At 48.6% G+C, this 19,699-nt stretch overlaps 1 protein-coding gene across 5 annotated transcripts in view; it reads left to right on the top strand.

Moving 5' to 3' along the window:
- Positions 1 to 19,699, top strand: part of FAR1 (fatty acyl-CoA reductase 1) — a 564,623-nt gene that overhangs the window by 266,344 nt on the left and 278,580 nt on the right. For 3 of the 5 annotated variants that reach the window (XM_078680901.1, XM_078680900.1, XM_078680903.1), the window contains 2 exons: positions 9,706 to 9,750; positions 9,853 to 9,980. In XM_078680901.1, coding sequence (XP_078537027.1) covers positions 9,706 to 9,750; positions 9,853 to 9,980 — 173 coding nt within the window. The remainder of the gene's footprint in view (positions 1 to 9,705; positions 9,751 to 9,852; positions 9,981 to 19,699) is intronic. The other 2 variants (XM_078680904.1, XM_078680905.1) reach the window with 1 other exon arrangement.

Below are 19,699 nucleotides of genomic sequence, written 5' to 3'. Positions count from 1 at the left end.
AGGAAGGAAAAGGAAGTCATTGCTACAAAAAGTATATATGACCTGAAAAGGGGTTTTTAGGAAATTCAGATATCAAGGGCGCACTGCCTCAGTTTTACGTTACAGTGTGTAATGTGGATGGTTAATGTGTAGTGCGTGAAGAGCAGGCGGAAAAACACCCTTAACCGTCTAAAATAGTCAGAAGACTAAACACATTTACAAGGCTATGCTCTCGCAACTACAATAAAGTATCACAGAAACAGTACAATGACTAATGAGAATCAAAGAACAGAAGCAGATTCTTTGGTGTGTTCCTAGTCACAGCAAGATGATGGTTTATTTTCTCCAGACTTGAGGAATATCACAAAAAGCCGACACGTGTTTCGTCATGTACAGTTGAGTCAACACGACTCTTCAGGGCTTAGAGCTCAACTCAAACGTATGGGTTGAAAGTTAGTCTGGACTTATTGTTCGTGTTCTATATAGGTAGATAGGAGAGAGACACTAGTTATTCAGAATCAGTTTGTGACTGATTAGGTAGCGTATGTCCAAAAGAGTCACGTGCAAAAAGCACTTTTTTCTTATATTCTGCCTCATTGGTTAGAAGAAAATCTTCGAGTGTTAGCACTCTGAATACTGGTGTATATCAGGCGGTAGCCGGGAGGGGATCCATCTGTTGAGATGCTCGCAGGGAACGGGTGCGTTTCCTCTGTGGCGGTGCGCCGTGGTATGGTATCCCTCCTCCTTTGGTTCCCGGTCGTCGTCTCTCGTGTTCGTGCTTTTTGCACGTGACTCTTTTGGACATACGCTTCCTAATCAGTCACAAACTGATTCTGAATAACTAGTGTCTCTCTCCTATCTACCTATATAGAACACGAACAATAAGTCCAGACTAACTTTCAACCCATACGTTTGAGTTGAGCTCTAAGCCCTGAAGAGTCGTGTTGACTCAACTGTACATGACGAAACACGTGTCGGCTTTTTGTGATATTCCTCAAGTCTGGAGAAAATAAACCATCTTGCTGTGACTAGGAACACACCAAAGAATCTGCTTCTGTTCTTTGATTCTCATTAGTCATTGTACTGTTTCTGTGATACTTTATTGTAGTTGCGAGAGCATAGCCTTGTATACAAAAAGTATATACTTGTCCTTCCTAAACTACTACTTGTTACACACTTTGAAGCAATTATATTAAAAGAAATATCATCTCTTGTCTACACAGGAAAAGCCTAGATAAATTCGTTCAGAAAAATACTAATGTTCAGCATCCTAGAAACATTAGAAGGACAAAGGCACATCCTCTAACATCTATGGCTTACATTATTTTAGCAGAAAGGAAATGATTTCTAAAGGATTCATACAGTCTTTCACTAAGGGAAAAGCACTTTCTTCAGAACTTGTCATCACTGTAGTACGCTTCCTCCTCGACGCTGAGCGTCCCTTCGACGTCGACGAGCGTCTCCTTGACGTCGAAAAACGTCACCTCGACGTCGACTAGCGTCTACTCTGCGTCGATGGCCATCGCTTCGACGGTCGGTGCCTCGACACTGATCTTCATCTCGACGCCGCTGACTTGCGTTTCGACGTGGACGGTGACCGGCGGTGTCGCCTCGACGGCGAGCACCGGCGTCTTTACCCCTCTCGACGTCGACGATGGCTCGACGACGAATCAGTCCTCGGCATCGACCTCGTCGGAGCTCGCGATGTCAGTCCCTTCGACTTCGAAGGCGCTTCGACCCAGAGCCCTGGGGAGACAGGGAACAGACTTTGGTCATTCCTTTCAACGCCGACATAGAGGCTATCGACGGAGACCGGTGGAGTTTTCTGGCCTTTTCCTTACTGGGGAGCCCCCCGGAGGCCTGCGCACAGGCAGAGGAAGGAGCCCCTTCATGCCCAGACCCACCTTGTCCTTTTAGGGAACTGTAGACAGATATCACGCTCCTCAGGAACATGAGAAGGCAGGCACAGGATGCACACCCTGTGAGGATCCGATTTTGCCTTTTTCCTGGAGCACTCAGGACATTTATCAAATAAGGCAGGCATATTTGCTAAAAGAGTAGCCAAAACACCAGAGAAACTCCAGCAAAGATGAGAAGAGGCAAAAACACGTTGAGTGAACACACTAACACTTTAAAAGTGCACAATTTGTAGGAAAAAAAAGAGAAAAAAAGGGAGAGCTCAATACTCCAGGGTCCTGCTAGCAGGAGCCGGAAAAAAGAACTGAAAGTAAAAGGAAGGGGCTGAGCATGCTGGGATACCGAGGGTCTCCAGAGTTCCTTAAGGGCACGGTATCCCTTTTCCAGACACATAATGGCAGCCTATGGAGGCTTGTCTGTCCTTTACTTCCTCTCTATCATTCCAAGGATTTGGTGAGGGGGAAAGTTTCTCTATGGATGAAACTTGACAGATTGTGTTAAATGTGTCATTGGTATTATATCCTTGGCATTTCTAGTTGAAGTACTGGACAGTGTAGCCATGTAGGTACAGGCTGCATTATTGTCTTTAATTTTCTCTTAAGTGTCTATGCAGGACTGCAATGAAGTCAGTTTAAGAGATTATTTTTGATTGCTCCGGGGTCCACGCACATGGGCGGGACTATTCACTAGATTATGACTATAACCGAGATACCCCTACTACAGAACTGGAGTTACAGGTAAGAAACTACTCCTTCCCTGCCCACAGTGGTACCTGCCAGAAGGAACTTCTCCCAGTTAGGTTCCTTGTAAAACCAGTGCACAGCGTATTTTAAGTGGGACGCTAGGTAGTAGAGTCTAAGTTCTTGTACCTCCATTCACTCTCTATCCCATTCCAACTTCAGCATGGCCAGTCCAACCCGATACTGCCTTCCAGCCCACTAAGTGCACCAGGAGTTTGGCCAGTTCTTGGAAAATGCTCAGGGGATCTAATGCATCGTTCCTTTCAAGAAGACATAAAAGCACTGGGGTAGTACAATCATTTTGGTTAAGGCAATCTTCCCCATCAACGTAAACCTAAGGAAGTTCCAAATTGTAATTGACGGCTTAAGGTAACCTAGCACGCGTCCCATATTTAGTGCTTGGCACTGTTGTACCCCTTATGACCCTTAACCTTGTTATCTGAAAGAGACACGTTAGTGATAGATTCCTTACCTTAGAATATCCCCAGGCTTCAGACTGGATCCGGAAAGTTTTGCTTAGCAGTATCCCTGCGCGTCAGTAGGTGGCGTCCTGCGGCTCTGCGTCAGTCACTGGTGTCAGCGCCGAGATGACGTCACAGAGAGTACTTAGGCGCCACCCATGCACGCTGACGTCAGTTCTTTTTCCACGCCAGCAAGCGCAGATCCGGATTGAGCACGTACCTTAGTCACTTTATGACTACTTTTTTGAGAGTTTTGTCTCCCATTTTTTCTCCTGGTGCATGTAGAGATGCCCGGCTTTAAGTCCTGTGGGACGTGGCGCCGTAATATGTCCATGGCAGACCCCCACGATGTGTGCCTCTACTGCCTGGAGAAAGACCACAACTCCTGGGCCTGCCAGGACTGTCGAGCCATGGCCCCGAAAGCCTTGCGGGAGCGGAGTCGGAAATTGCTGGAGGTTCGGCATTCGCACACCGCCACTCTGAGTCCAGGGGGGTCGTTCCCACGACCGCTCGTGGGACCAGAGCCGTCGCTCCTTGGGCTCCAAGTATTCACCTTCGGATTCCAGTAAGTGACGCCATAAAAAGAAGTCGAAAAAGTGTGTTCGCTCTCTGACGTCCCCCCATTGCTCTTTGGAGGCAGACGAGGGGGATGGGGACTCTGCCCCTGCGGCTCCTCTGGAGCCTGGGAGTCCTGCGGCCTACCTTCTTTACCCAGGTCCGTCGGCGACTCTCGAACAGATGCAAGAGTTTCTTGCTGCCATGGACCGCCTTTTTAGCCCCCGGGGTCCTTCCGGCGCGCCTTCGGGCCCCGCAGTCCCGTGTCCAGATCCTGCTGGCCTGGCAGCTCCGCCACCGGCTCTGGCCCCGGCACCACATGATCCTACGCCACATGATCCTACTGCCGGCTCCCGCCGCTGGCCCGGCTCAACCCCTGGCGCCGCACTGGGTGCCGTTTATCCCACCTCTGCCCCGGTTCCCGGATCATTTGTTCCGGCCTGGGATCCGAATTGGGAAGCGGCTCCGGCCGGCGCCATTTTCGGCGCTGTTCCCGACACCATTCGTCTCTTCTCCGGCTCTGCCGCCGTGACAGTCTCCCTCTACACCAGAGGCAGATGACGACTGGGACGCGTCCAAGGACCCTCTTGCCTGGCAATGTGACTCCGAGCAAGATTGGGTGGACGATCTGGAAGACTCTGGCAAACTAGATGTTTCTTCTGACCCAGGGTTTGCCTCTTCTCTGCTTACTATGGAGGAGGGTGCTTCCTACACCGTGGTGCTCCGTCGAGCTGCGGAGGCTCTCAATCTCAACCTCCCTTCACTGGCTCTCAAAACCAACCTCCTTACGGAGGTGCTCCAGACGGCATCTGCGTTGTCGGAGCTGCTGTTCCCTTTCAGTGAGGCCCTTACCGAAGTCCTCTTGGGCACTTGGTTGTGGCCGGCCACTTTGGTGCCAGGGGATAAGAACAGCTCTAGGCGTCACTGCCCGGCGCCTGGTGATCCCGCCTTCCTGACCACTCACCCTATGCCTGAGAGCCTGGTCATTCAGGCCTCCACGTCGCAAGGCTCCACCAAATAAGGTCTCTAAAAGGCTGGAACAATTTGGTAAGAGGTTGTTCTCCTCAGCCGGCTTAGGGATGTGGTTGGTTAACACGCCTGCTTGTTGGGCCGTTACTCCCACGCAGTGTGGGATTCCGTTGCTCCGGTCTTGCCTCAGTGTTCTGAGGAGGTCCAGTCTGTCCTTTCCCAGGCGATTACTGAGTGTAAGGATGCTGCTAAGTTTGCCATCAGGTGTGGTTTGAACACCGATGAGTTGTTGGGCAGGGCAATTTCCACGACTGTGGCGTTGTGGTGCCACGCCTGGTTGCGTTTGACTGGGTTCTCGCCCGATGTCCAAGGCTGGCTCATGGACATGTCCTTTGATGGCTCCCGCCTATTTGACGATGAGGCAGACAGTGCACTGGAGCGCTTTAAGGACTTACGGGCCACGGCCAAGTCCTTGGGTCTTTCTATGAAGAGCCCTACCACTCCTGGGTTTCGTTCCTTTCGTGGCCCTCCAAGCCTTCCTATTCCGAGCTTCAGGGAACACCCCACGCTGGTGGGTGGCAGGGCCCGCCACCACCTCCACCACTGGCGCGAAATTACATTGGACAGGTGGGTGCTGCAGATAATCTACCGAGATTACTCCCTTCCCTTTCAGTCCTCCCCTCCAGCCATGCCACCTCGGTACCACCGCATGCCGGGGGATCATTTGGCTCTTCTCCGACAGGAAGTCATGACCCTCCTGGCCAAGGGTCCATCGAGTGCGTTCCCAGTCAGGAAGTAGGGAGTGGTTATTCCCACTACTTTCTGGTACTCCAGAAGGACAAGGGGGGGCCTGCGCCCCATCTTGGACCTCCGGGACGTCAATCGCTTCCTCCGGAAGGAGAAATTCAAAATGCTGACTCTGGCTCAGGTCCTGGCTGACCTCTACCCTGGCAACTGGATGGTAGTGTTGGACTTGCAGGACGCTTATTTTCACATTCCCGTCCTGCCGGCCTACCGACGTTACCCCTTCATCGGAGCGGTTCTGGATTGGACGCTGTTTCGGGTTTATTCTCCCGAGCAGCGAGTCCAGGATATTCAGACTATGATTCCAATCGTTCAGCCTCTATCCTGGGTTCCGGTCAGGGTCCATCAGGCTTCTGGGTCTGACGGCCTCCTGCAAACTGCTGGTGACGCTTGCCAGATGACATGTGCAGGCTCTGCACTGGGACCTGAAGTTCCAGTGGGCGCAACATCAGGGTAACCTCTCCGATCATGTTCAGATCTCGGAGGGTGCTGCACGACATTTGCAGTGGTGGCTCACAATTCGCGATTGGATCAGTGGCAGGTCCCTCTCCCTTCCCCAACCGGAGTACACTGTGGTGACGGATGCGTTCCTCCTGGGATGGGGAGGCCACTTGGAAGAGGCAGAAATCAGAGGCCTCTAGTCTCCGGCGGAGTCCTGGGTCCATATCAACATCCTGGAGCTGCGGGCGACCCGACTTGCGCTGACGGTCTGGGGAAGTGTAGTGCAGGGGTTCACAGGCAACACCACTGCTATGTTGTATTGCAGCAAGCAGGGCGGGGTGGAGTCCTGGACCCTTTGTCCTGAGGCTCTGCGCTTCTGGACATGGCTGGAACATCAAGGAATCACCTTGGTGGTTCAACACCTGGCATATTCTCTGAACGCCAGGGCAGACTAACTCAGCCGCCGGTGCTTGATGGATCACAAATGGGGTCTGCACTCGGACGTGGCGCAAGGTCTCTTTCTGCAGTGGGGAGAGCCTTGGTTAGATCTATTTGCAACCAAAGTGAACGCGCAATGTCATCAATTCTGCGTGTTGGAATTTCCAAGGCGGCACTCGTGAGTGGAGTTGTGGTCTGGTGTACGCCTTTCCACCTATACCACTTTTGCCCAGAGTGCTTAAGATCAAGCGCGCCCGGGCTCAAGTCATTCTCGTGGCCGCGGACTGGACTCGAAGAGTATGGTATCCCGAGCTACTCAGTATGAGGGTCAATCCCCCAATACGTCTGCCTCTTGGGGAGGATCTTCTGTCGCAGCTGCAGGGGGCGGTCCTCCAGCCGAACCTGTCCAGCTTCTGCATCCATGCGTTGAGATTGAGCGGTGACAGTTGACACCTTTCGACCTTCCTCCCGAAGTCTGTGATGTCATTCTGGCAGCCAGGCATCCCTCCACCAAAACGGTATACGCCTGCAGGTGAAACCGATTTGTGGCATGGTGCACAGCTTTTCTGCCCCTCTTTCTGAGGTCCTACTGTACCTTCTATCTTTGGAAAACCAAAGGAAATGGACGGAGCGTTGACAATACAAGCACTCACCCCCAGTCAACTGATCTGTGTTTAATCCATCACCATTCTTTAGCCCACTCTGCCACCCCAGTTCAGACATGGCCATATGCAAATCTGTCTGACCCTGTGCCTCATGGGAACAGTCCAGCCCGAACTGCGAAGCCATGCCTTCCCTGGACCGGAAACAAGCTTCCCAGGACCGGTTTCTGGCATTGCAGCCGTCTTCAGCCGGGCTTGCTTGAATCCAGTGGAATGGCTTGGCAGTTCGGGCTGGACTGTTCCAATGAGGCACAGGGTCAGACTGATTTGCATATGGCCATTTCTGAACTGGGGTGGCAGAGTGGGCTAAAGAATGGTGATGGATTAAACCCAGATCAGTTGACTGGGGGTGAGTGCTTGTATTGTCAACGCTCTGTCCATCATTTCCTTTGGTTTTGCTTTGTTCGCCATAAGTTGGCAGGGTATGCTCAGACGCGAGTCCCTTGCTCACTTTGCCACTGGATTCCAGCAAGCCCGGCTGAAGGCGGCTGCAATGCCAGAAACCGGTCCTGGGAAGCTTGTTTCCGGTCCAGGGAAGGCATGGCTTTGCAGTTCGGGCTGGAATGTTCCCATGAGGCACAGGGTCAGACTGATTTGCATATGGCCATGTCTGAACTTGGGTGTCAGAGTGGGCTAAAGAATGGTGATGGATTAAACCCAGATCAGTTGACTGTGGGTGAGTGCTTGTATTGTCAACACTCCGTCCATCATTTCCTTTGGTTTTCCTTCTATCTTTAGCCCAGCAGGGCTCTGCTCTGGGCACTGTCAAAGATTATCTTTCGGCCATCTCTGCCTTCCTACGGCTTCCAGATCAGCCTTCTCTTTAAGTCCCCGGTTGTTAAGTTTCCTCAAAGGCATTACCTACAAGTTTCCTCCTTTGCCTTTCATAATGCCTTAGTGGGACTTGAATTTTGTTTTAACTTTTTTGATGTGCACTCCCTTTGAGCCCCTTCATTACTGTTCCTTCCATCTTCTCACTTTAAATACGGCTTTCCTGGTAGCTATCACCTCTGCCAGAAGAGTGTGTAAGCTCCAGGCTCTTTATTCCAAACCTCCTTTCCTTTTCATTCATCCAGACAAGGTGGTTCTAAGGACCCGTCCTTCTTTCTTGCCAAAGGTTGTCACGCCCTTCCACATCGGGCAGACCATCACTTTGCCCACCTTCTTTCCGCATCCTTCCTGGGAGAAGGAGACGCTTCACCGTCTAGACCCAAAACGTGCGCTCGCATTTTGCAGCGTTCACAGCAGTTCTGGGTGGAGGATCAGCTCTTTGTTGTCTATGTGGGTGCCAAAAAAGGTTGGGCCGTGCACAAACTGACTATCTCCCAGTGGGTCTTTCTGTGCATCAAAACATGTTACTCCTTGGCCAAGAAGGAGCCGCCTGTGGGGCTGCGTGCCCATTCGGCAACTGCAGCCACTACTGCCTTGGGACGCGGCATTCCCTTGCAGGACATTATTCAGGCAGCTACGTGGGCCTCGCTGCACACGTTTACAAAGCACTACTGCCTTGACAGTCCGGTCCAGAGACTGTTTCTTTGGCCGGTTTGTGCTCTGATTTTTCTGGTGTGATCCTGTTTGCAGACCTACCTCCGGGGTTGGTATTGCTGGGGCATCTATTCTAAGGTAAGGAATCAATCACTAACGTGTCCCTTTCAGATGCCGAAGTTACTACTTGTGTAACGATATATCTGTAAGAGACATTAGTGATAGATTCCTTACCGCCCCACCCATTCTCCCCGTTCTGCGGACGGATTCCTAGGGTTCAGGTCATCCCTTTTAGTGTCCTAGTTTTATGCACCAGTGGTCACTATTTTGCATGGCTCTGCATTTCTGGCGCGGAAAGTAGTGTACAGAACTGACGTCCGCGCGCATGGGTGGCGCTCAAGTACTCTCCGTGACGTCATCTCGGCGTGGACAACACTAGTGACGGACGCGGAGCTGCATGACGCCACCTACTGACGCTCAGGGGTACTGCTAAGCAAAACTTTCCAGATCCAGTCTGACGCCTGGGGATATTCTAAGCTAAGGAAACTATTCTAAGTTAAGGAATCTATCACTAATGTCTCTTACAGAAACATCGTTACACAAGTAGTAACTTGTGCTTTACCAATGTACCTGGAACCACATTTAGGGAGACCCCTGCTACCCTGTGGAACGAACTATTCAGGCTAATGGAAAAAGTGGTTGTATGATCTTCAGACCGAAACGGTGGTATCTGTGAAAAACTGTGGATATCTGTTGTAATGCGTAGTGGTTGGCAGTGAGGCCAGCAACCTTACCTACTTCCCGAGAAGAGCCAGATCCCAAGACGTTTTGCCTCTAGTTTGAAGCCTTTGGTGTGACTGGAGGCAGTGGAAGGTATGCACATCAAGGAATCTCCTCTTTCACCTTTAATATACATCTCACATGCAAGATGGAACAAAGCGAATGCTTTTGCATTGTAATCGCAGGTCCATATTAATGCCCTTGTAATGCATAATCATTTTATTCCCTTACCCAAATGCATTGTATGTCTACATCCTGTTAGTCTTGCTGTATATTTTTACTCGTTTTTTTCTTGTTTTCAAAAGGCAATTGGCAACCGTTGCTGAAAGCAATAAAAATGTTTAATCTTCTTTTCCATTTCACTGCTTAATGTACTGTTCGTTGTATACTTTATAGACAAAATTTTGTCCGTTTCTTAGCCCGACACTTTTGTATAAATGTTATTAAACATTTCTCTTTTGTCTTTATGTGCAGGGATGGATAGATAATTTTAACGGGCCAAGTGGACTTTTTATCGCTGTAAGTATGTTCCAAATAAACGTTTCTAGTAGTAGGTTTGAATATAATCTTACACTGTATAATTGTCTGAAACATTTTCCTTTCATTATTTTCTTTTTCTAGGCAGGAAAAGGAATCCTTCGTACAATGAGAGCTTCCAACAGTGCTGTTGCTGATCTAATTCCCGTAGATGTAGTTGTTAATACAACTCTTGCAGCAGCTTGGTACTCTGGTGTTAATAGGTATACCAGGTGATCACTGTACTTTATTTTAATAGCAATTCAAGTGTGTATTCTTTCTTTCTTGTTGTCTTCGAATGTCTAAACTTTAAGGAAATAGTACAAACTGTGGTTATGGACTACCAATCTTCCTTGTTAGCTATACCAGTGTGGCCTGGTGTTTGCGTGGAGCTGTTAGATAACCCCTTCTTGATTTCCCCTGAAAAACAAAGAAGCAGAGGATAATGGCATCCCATTTGAAGTACCTTTTTTTGGATAAATTATTCCTTTCAAATTGTTTTATGTGGTGGAATGTTATCTGATGCCCCGTTTGCTGCCTGTCCCGTCAGTTGAGGAAGCACCCCATTCTGTAAGAACATTTATGCCACATCAAAAGCACCCTGAGTAGATTATTAGACACCACTGACTTATATCACATCATCAGACCAACAGTGAATAAGAGAATTGGGAGTGCATCAGACTGAGCCAGGTTTTAGGTCAGTAAGAGAATCTGGAATGAGTAGACTGCAGTCTGTTTATGTATCAGTTTCTTCAACACGCTGACCTATGCTTTTTCACTGAGGAAACTGCATGGCAATTTCTGTTTTTGTGTGTCGTATCTGTTGTCTTAGGTTTACATTAAAAGCTGCAGCAGTGTCTGGGGCAGTTTGTTAGCAATTCTTGGCAATATCATATATCTTGAGGTCCTTAGTGTGCACCAGCTCGACATTTACAAGCATTTTGCTGGAAGTAGACTAATGACTCATGTCTACAGTGTTTCCAGACATGCTGCAGTTCCTTCAGTTACTGGGGTTACAAGGCAACCATATCAAATGAGCATCCAGAATCCGTATTGGAGCAGTATTAAAAACTCAAAATGCGAAACTTTTTCCTGTTGAACAGATACTTCTGTCTGAGATGTTGATCTCAGAATATGACTCACCAACGGCGCAGTGTCCCACTGGTCTCGCGTCTTGTGAAGAAAAGGCATCACATCTTTGATACTTGTGTCGATGGGAGTTTTCCTTCATTCCGCCTAGCCAGTGTTTGTATCTCTGTGGAAGCTCGGTGGGTTATTACATTGGTGTTGTGCTTGGTGCAGAAATGGTGTCCACGCCATTTTAGTGGAAGGGTAGGCAAAACGAGCCTTAAATGCATATCCAGGATGCATACCTTTCCAGTGTTTGTTGCTTGACATTCCCAGTCCATTCAATATGTTGAGTTTTTTTTCTGTTGATATAATTTACTGTATATATCATACTTAAGAAGAATTGCGTTAGAGGAGGATCCGTCACAATGCATTTGTTCCTCTGATTTTTCATTGTGCTGATCACCCACTCAGTTATTTTGTTTTGCTCTTTCTGAGACTGGAATATTTTGGGACTTTATTTTCCTGGACTATCTTATGCTGGGTTGCTTCTCAGCCCTCCTTACACTCTCCTTTTGGTACCTTGCTTTAAACTACTTCATCAACTGTAATCAGTGATTCCCAGTATTGCCAATGAGTTGTGAGCCTCTTAAGGTGCTACTTGAGGCTTTCCCATGTGTTTTGCTGTGCAAGTGGCATCGTAGTTTCTGGGAGGAGGTAACATTTCCTTCGACAATCAAGGAGGAATCTAGAGAGACCCATAATGTGTTCAGTCTTGACAGTTCTCTTAAAAGAACTCTACATCCAACTCCTTACAGCTATTACTGCTTACAGAAATGACAAACCTCTTTTTTAGAATCCCAGTCATTAAAGACTTTCTAGATGGGCATAAGTGTTACCTCTATTTAGGAGACCTTCCACTGTTTGGAAGATTAATGTAGTCCATGCAAAATGTAAAGACCATCCATTTGAACGAAGCCAAATTACCTTCCTGCAACCTACTTGGTGGAAGGTTGCATCAGCATGTATGGTTAGTGAGATACACACCCTGTGCGTCCTTGAACCCTACAATGTACTACATAAGAATAAGGTGGTCATGAGAAAGCATCCAGATTAGCTTCGTACGTGATATCATACTTTCTTCTGAATCAGTCCATTTTACTAACACTGTTTTTTTCCGTTCCTCTCCCTCCCAAATATCGCTAAACAGATTAGTGTGTTTTTGTAAATAATGGACTTTTCCATAAGTTTTACCCTGTTCAAAGCTATCCATTTGGGAATTCCTGATGGAATGTCTCTTGTATCTAACTGTGTTATTAGAAAGGCAACAATTACTTATCAGGCACACCATACGCAAAGTTTACAATAGGATATGCTTCAACTATGTCATTAAGAGACGTCTCAATCGGGGTCTTAAGCGTGCCTACTCACCCGTAAGTGTCTCGGTGCTGGGTGGGGGAGGGGCTGGGTCTGCAGTTCAGTCGAATAGCTAGGTCGTGTGATTCTTCCTGAATTGCTACAGCGATGGTGATTGCTTGAGGTGCAAAGGCAGGGAGTTCCAGGTCTTTGCATCAAGGTAGGGGAAGGATTTTCCTCCAGCTGTGGTATTGTGGATCTGTGGGATAGTGGCCAGGGCTAGTTGGGCAGAGTGGAGATGTCTGGTGGGAGTGTAGAAAGAGTGGCAGTGGTTGAGGTATGCAGGTCTGGCGTTGTGAAGGTTTTTGTGGGCGTGCAGGAGAACCTTGAAAGTGATTCTTGTTTTGACACATCAGGTGACCGGTGATGTGTTTGCTGCATGGGAGGTTCAGAGGCGTTCTGGATGGTCTGCTGTTTTTTGGGGTCCATTTCTGTGTGGTGGCGGCATAGAGTGTTACCATAGGAGTCTGCTGCTTACAAGTGCATGGGTGAATGGTTTCCTGATCTCGGTGGGGATCCACTTGATCTTACGAAGGATGTAGAGGGTGTGGAAGCAGAAGGTCGAGATTGTGTTTATTTGGCGGTTCATTGAGAGCGAAGAGTCCAGGATGATGCAGAGGTTTGTTGCAAGGACAGAAGCCCAGAGGTACAGGAGGATGAGGGCTGCAGTTTTACTTCGGTTGAGGAGACTGTGGAAGTTGTGTGAAGCAGAGTAGAGCGGTCTCAGTGTTGCAGTTGCGTCTGAAGCCCGATTGGGAGAGGTCCAGGATGTTGATTTCGATGAACTCAGTTGGATGTTGATTACTTTCTCGATGACATTAGCCTGGAAGGGGTGACAAGAGACAGGTCTGTAGTTCTTGAGGTCCGTCAGGTTGGTAGAAGGTTTCTTTAGCAGGGTGTTGATCTCTGTGTACTGCCAGTCTTTTGGGAAAGTTGCGGACTCAATGGAGCAGTTGATGGTGCGGCAGTTTGGGTGCGATGGCGGTGCCTGCTCTGTTGAGGATGTGGTGAGGGCAGGGATCTGAGGGGGCTCCGGAGTGGTTGCTCTTCATGATCCTGGAGGTGTCGTCCGAGGTGAGGGTAGTCCAGTTGGTCAAGGTCTGCTGGGGGCTGGAGCAATTGGTTGCGGTGGCGTGGGTGTGCCTTAGGTTGCGAAGTTGTCGTAAATCTCTCTGATCTTGCAGTGGAAGAAGGTGGCAGTTGTCGCAGAGGTCTTGGGAGAGGGGGGATGTCTGCTTTCTCAGTGCTGGGCTTGGCCAATTCTTTGACTACGGCAAAAACTTCTTTGCTGTTGTGTGCGTTGCCGTTGATGCGTTTTTCGAAGGCTGCTTTCTTTGTTATTCTGATGAGGTGGTGGTGTGCGGTGGCGAAGGATTTGAAGACTGCGTGGTCTACCGTGATTTTTCTGCTCTTCCATCTTTTCTCCAGTTGTCTGCAGGTGCGCCTAGACTCTTGGAGATCAGAGGGGACCAGCTGGATTTCTTGGAGGGCTGCTTGCCTGAGGGTGTCTTGAGTGTGGCACATTCGTAGATCCAGCTGTGGAAGTTGTGTGCTGATGTGTTGGCGTCCGTGGAAGTCAGTGGTGGGGCTTGCTGAGGGAGATGGTGGGCCTAGGTCTTGAGACCACCAGTCAGGGGTCCACAAACGTTTGGCTTCCCCAAAGAGCATCACCTCGGTCTTGGAGACGTTGCACTGGAGGAAATTTGCTGCCATCCAGTGTGCCACTTCTTTCATCCCTTGGGAGAAGGAGCTACGTACTTCCGGAGTCATAGTTTTAAATGGGAAGAGGAGTTGGGTATCGTCTGCATACGATACGGGAATAAACCTGTGGGATCTCATGATGTTAGCTAGGGGTGCCACGTAGATGTTAAATAACGTTGGGCTCAAACAGGAGCCCTGTGGCACCCCCTTAGAGATCTCCACCTCCTCAGACTGGTAGGGACCCAATATGACTCTTTGGGTACGTTCGGTGAGAAAACTCCTTAACCAGGCCAGCGCCTTGCCTCCCAGACCGATGTCAACTAGTCTGGAGGTCATGATCTCATGTGACACAGTGTCAAACGCCGCTGACAGATCTAAAAGCACCAGGATAACGGAGTAACCCTTATCCTGTAGCATATGAAGATCGTCAGCGACGGACAGCAAGGCGGTCTCAGTGCTGTGCCTTGGCCTAAAACCTGATTGGGATGGATCTAGTCCCCCCGTACTTTCAATATATTTAGATAAGTGCTGGTTTACAAACTTCTCAGTAAGCTTCCCCAAGAAAGGGAGGAGAGAGATGGGTCTCAGGTTAGTCAGGTCGGTCCACGGAATGGAAGTGTTTTTCCGTAGAGGCCGCACCAGAGCATGCTTCCAGTCAGGGGGAACTTCCCCTGTACTCAAGGATAAATTAACGACCTGCTGAATTCCAACACCCAGATCGTCGCTCAAAAGTGACATGACCCGTGCTGGAATTACATCTGAAGGGCACCCACTTTTTATTTGAGTGGTTAGCATGGTTGTCTCCTTCAGAGATATTGGTGGGAATTCAATAAGTCTGTTACCCTTGTTTTCTGCTGTACTAAGGTGTGGCATACTGTCAACAGTTTCAGTGTTGTAAGAGATGGTTTTTGAGGTCAAGATCTTGGTATAGATACCTTCAATTTTTCTAACAAAGAACTGTGAGATGTTATTACAAAGTTCCTGGGACTCAATCCCCTCGGTTTCACATGCTATGGGCTTAGTAAACGTTTGTAGTATTTGATAGAGGACTTTAGCATTTTTCCCAGCTGCTGTTAATTGGGCCGCTATATGGTGTTTCCGAGCAGACCGAATAGCTTTATGGTAGTTTTTTAGGGAAATCCTGTAGTCATCTCTATCCTCAGCCCTGCGTGTGAGTCTCCATCGTTTTTCTGACTTCCTTGCAGTTAGCTTTAATTGTCTGAGATCGTCTGTAAACCAGACTTCTTGTTTAGGGGCAGGCCGTGGTTTATATGTCCTAAGAGGGACAACATGATTTATAGTTGTGGTTACAGCTTTATTAAACCTAGCTAACGCAGTGGTGACATTATCGCCACATTCAACCCAATTGGGTTCTATATATTTCCCCCTAAAACTCTCTGGAGTTAATTTGTTCCAGGGTCTTCTGACCTCCGCCATAGTTCTCCGAGTGCCATTTACCCTCTGATTGGAACGAGTATGGAACTCTATGATGTGGTCAGTCCAGTCCACTTGAATGGGAGGCAGACATTTAATCACTGTAGAAGTATAGAGCACAAGATCCAATGTATGGCCAGCTATATGTGTGGGTCCCTGATTCATTTGGTTAAAACCAAGAGTGGCCAAATCCGCCAATAATGTCTGTGCCTCCACGCAGGTGTCTAATTCACTGTGGACATTAAAATCCCCTACCACAATAAAATCTGAGTTCACCTGCATGTAGGGAGCTAAAGCTTCAACAAGATGAATGGAGAAATTCCCAGGAGGACCAGGGGGTCGATAGACCAAAGCTCCCTTTCTGGTTTCCCTAGAGCTAGGGTTAATGGTGAAAATTAGGAGCTCCATGTGTGGATTACACACCGTCTCGGTAACCACCACCTCCATTTCCTGCCTGAAAACAATGGCTAGCCCACCTCCAGTTTTAATAGGGCGATCCATCCTTACCATTTTATATCCTGACGGCACCCCCAATGTGATAGCCGGAACAGTGTGGGGCTTAAGCCAAGTCTCAGTCAGAAAACAAAGATGTGGTTTCTCTGATGTTAGGAGATCCCAGACCTGCGTGCAATGCGTAATCAAGGAGCGAACATTACACAATAGGCTCTTACAGTTTAAAAGGGGGTCGTTAAAAGGGCTGATAGTCGACTTTATAGGGTCATTAGCAGCGGCAGTTAAAGTAGATCTTAACTGACATGGGGTAATTACCGCGCTTATGGTAAATTGTGTTAAGCATTCCCTGCAGGTAAACGGTCCCTCCAAATTACTCCCCACCTTGTGGGAGCACAGAGTAGTAACATCCCTGCCCATGTCGATTAGGGTCTGGCTGGTGTACGAAAGAGCCAGATGCCGGACTGACTCCGAGCACACGGTGGTAATCGCCATAGCCCCCTGGCCCGTCCTGTCACGGACGGGCGCAGACGGGCTGGTCTTTGGCTCGTCTTAGGCGCAGCATTAGGCGCCACACTGCGCGTCAACACTGCGCGTTGAGCCGACGAGTTGCTTTATAGCCCTTGAGTCTGGGAGAGCTAGAGCGCTAACCGCTCGCCTCCCTGGATGTTCCTGGCTCTGCCCCGCCTTCCGCACCCGTGATTGGCTTGAGGGTCGGACTGGGCGTGCAGGCACAGGTCGAACAGGAGCTGGTCCCTCAGTGCGTGTGGGTAAGCGGAATTTTTTGACAATGTGTAACTAGTAATCAGTTTTCACACACAGGCAATTCTTCCCCTTTTTAAAACGCTACTTCAAATAGCAAAATAAAACTATTCACAGGCTCACGGAGCTGGTTTTCAGCAGTTAAACAATTAAAACAATAGCGAGCAGTAATGCTCTAAGAATGGCGCCAAGCGGGTTCAGGAAAAGCTGCCACCGTCCCCCTTACCTTACCAAGAAGGTTGTAGTCCATTGAGACGAGAGCATGTTGAGCGATCAAGTTGGCTATGGCGTTGCTGAAGTGGGGGGGGGGGCGAGGTCCGTGAGGTCTGTAGAAGAGGGTGCCGCAGAGGGTGGTGTTAGGGTATGCCGGAATTTGGAAGTAGAGGTGCTCCCTGTTGAGTTAGTAGTCGTCTGAGCAAGTTGTGAGACTGAGTTAGTTTTTCTCTACGATGGCAATGCCTCCTCCCAGTCTGTTGATGCAGTCTTTGTGGAGGATGTCTGTTGAGATGTCTGGGGCTGAGCTGGAGTTCATCCAGGTTTCTGTGAAGAAGGCAACGTCTGGGGAGGCGGAGTCTATCAGTTCCCAGATCTCCACCGCGGGTCTCTTAAGGAAGCTAGTGCTGAGTAGGATATATCCAAGGGAGTCGTGTGGTCGGTATGTCTGGTGTGCGGAGGACCACGAAGGTGCTGGTGCATGTGCACGGGCCTTTGGTGTTCCTCAGCCACATGAGGTGACGTCCAGTGTTGAGATCGTGGAGTGTCCTGGCGTTATAGCGGTGGATAGCCTGAGAACCAGGGTCTGTGGTCCGGGCTTGCCTTTCGCTGCACAGCAGCCCTCATTAAGTAGTGTGAGGGGGAGGACTGGACAGCTGGTAGGCGGGCAATCTGCACTGGAGGGGGTGGGGGAATGAGCAGGGACTCGAAAGGAAAAAAGTGAAAAGAGACCAAAGTGAAAAAGAAGTGACAAGTGGAAAAGATCAAATGAAGGAATAGGATCAGAAGGGAGACACAGAGGGCAGAGCAGCAGCAGAGCAGAGAAACTTCTCACTGGGCCTCCAACTCGCAGACCTGCAAGGTTCAGGGCAGCAGCTACCAGGCAGAGCTGTGAGGGGAGGAAAGCAGTTCACTGACGAGGTCTTCCATAACAAAAATCGGATAGTGTGACGGACCTCCAAGTAGCACTCTCTCTACCTGGATTATCATAAGCAAGCACTGAATAGAGTGGGAGAAGGAAAATGTACCTTTCTGGTAATCTGTCGGGGGAATCTATTTTGAAATTGTAAGTAACGCCCTCCCTCTTCCACAGTAGAAGTAGAAAGGTTGATTAAATTTTGGGCAGGATTCCAATCCTCCGTATAAAGCGACCTGGATCATCAGCCTCTGACTAGGTTTGAGGAGATAATTTCCTTACCGTGGTGTTAGCAAATCGCAGTTTGAAATATTTTTTAAACCCTGTATCTTTGTTTACTAATGCAAATATACAGTTTTTTCAGCACATTCATGGAATGTATCAATGCAAACTCTACAACAATATATCATAGTATGCTGGAGATGCCTTGAAAAAATGCGGAGCTGTTTAATTTTGTTTTCATAATATTTGCTCAAAATTGCATTGAAGGTTTCAAATGGAGAAATACAAATCCTGGGATGCCAGCCAAGGAAGTATTTCCCTGAATGCCTGGAGACTAGCAATAACAAATAGGTGTGGGTTTTCCAAGGTAGGGAATGTGATCTACATAATGAATTGGGGGTGTAAGAGCAGATCATGAAGTTGTCAGAATGACTGGTTATGGTTCCCTGGTCATTTGGTGCTCGGTACTGAATTCAAGAGTATATGGAAAGTATGTGCAATGTATGGAACAATTTTTTCTATTTCTCTTCACCCTGGAAACCAATGGTGCAAGTCTAAACCCCCTTGCCAAAAGTGTACAGAAAAATGAGCTAAAAATGGCATTTGTGAGACATTCCATCATTGTTTTTTAAAACATGGTAGTTTTGCCCAGTCTCCCTCATGCAAGAACATATCCCTCCCAAGGCTTGACCCACATCAGTTATTCCCAGAGTTTCCTTAGCATCTGGCTACAGATGTGTATGGCGTTCTATGGGTTTATGGAGCCAACCGGCAATAAAATGATTCTAAAACCTGCTTTGGGTCTGCTCTGACTAGAGCAGACGTCACAACCAGCACCTTAAACTATGCCATTGCCTGCCATGTTCATACTCGTGCTGATTCATTCGCAATGTTGTGTCCACCTCAAAGCCAAATCCATCTCCAAATTGGCCTAAGCTGTGTTCCAGGATGGGCCCTTGTGCACCTAGCCCCAATACACTGACTCTGTTAAGGCATTACCTTTGCTTAGGCGCCACCCTTTAGTGCTCCCAACAACTCTTCAGATTGCACTCTTACCAGAGCCACCCAGATTTGTTTGGTTGTGAGGGACATATTCTCCCCATAACAAGACAATTTGTATCTGAACCTACAAGTGGGCAGTGGCACCTGGCTAGTTACCCCTCTAACCCTTCCATGGGAGAGTCTGCTTTTTTTGGCATGGGCGTTAGACAAGTGCCTGAAGTCTTAATTTGTAGTTGCCTTCCATGAAGTTAAAAAACAAGGTCCTCACAGAGAGCTTAGAAACGGAATAATCCTCACCTGAACCCCTACTGCCGTTCGTGAAGCACTGACTGATTACCTTATGTGCACTTGGGCTAAACCTTGCTATTGCCCACTTAAACAGACCCACTTCAGGTGTGACCCTGCCTCTTTAACGTAGCACCCTAATACTGAGAGCTTGTCAGTACAGGCCTTCACTAGCAAGGGTAACACCAATTCTTTCCCTCTACTCTTAACCACCCACCACCCCCAACAAGCCCCCTTCGAGAGAGTTGAAAAGAATTGAGACATTTTGGGAAGAGAATGTTTTCTTCTGCTAGCCTCGCCCTCAGGTTAATCTATGCCAGCTGTTTGGTGAGAAAGGTACACCTATGTGTTACAATACTCAGTTGCTGAGCTCCTACCTGCAGTCCCAGAAGAATTGTGTGCCAGTTTGGTGATGACCATTCAAGATAGCCAGGATGCAGCCAAATACGAAGTGGTAGACGCTAGCGTGGTGCTCCGATGCCA

Source organism: Lissotriton helveticus, chromosome 3_1 (assembly GCF_964261635.1).
Source record: "Lissotriton helveticus chromosome 3_1, aLisHel1.1, whole genome shotgun sequence".
Lineage (NCBI taxonomy): Eukaryota > Metazoa > Chordata > Amphibia > Caudata > Salamandridae > Lissotriton > Lissotriton helveticus.
This window is presented reverse-complemented; position numbering and strand designations above follow the sequence as displayed.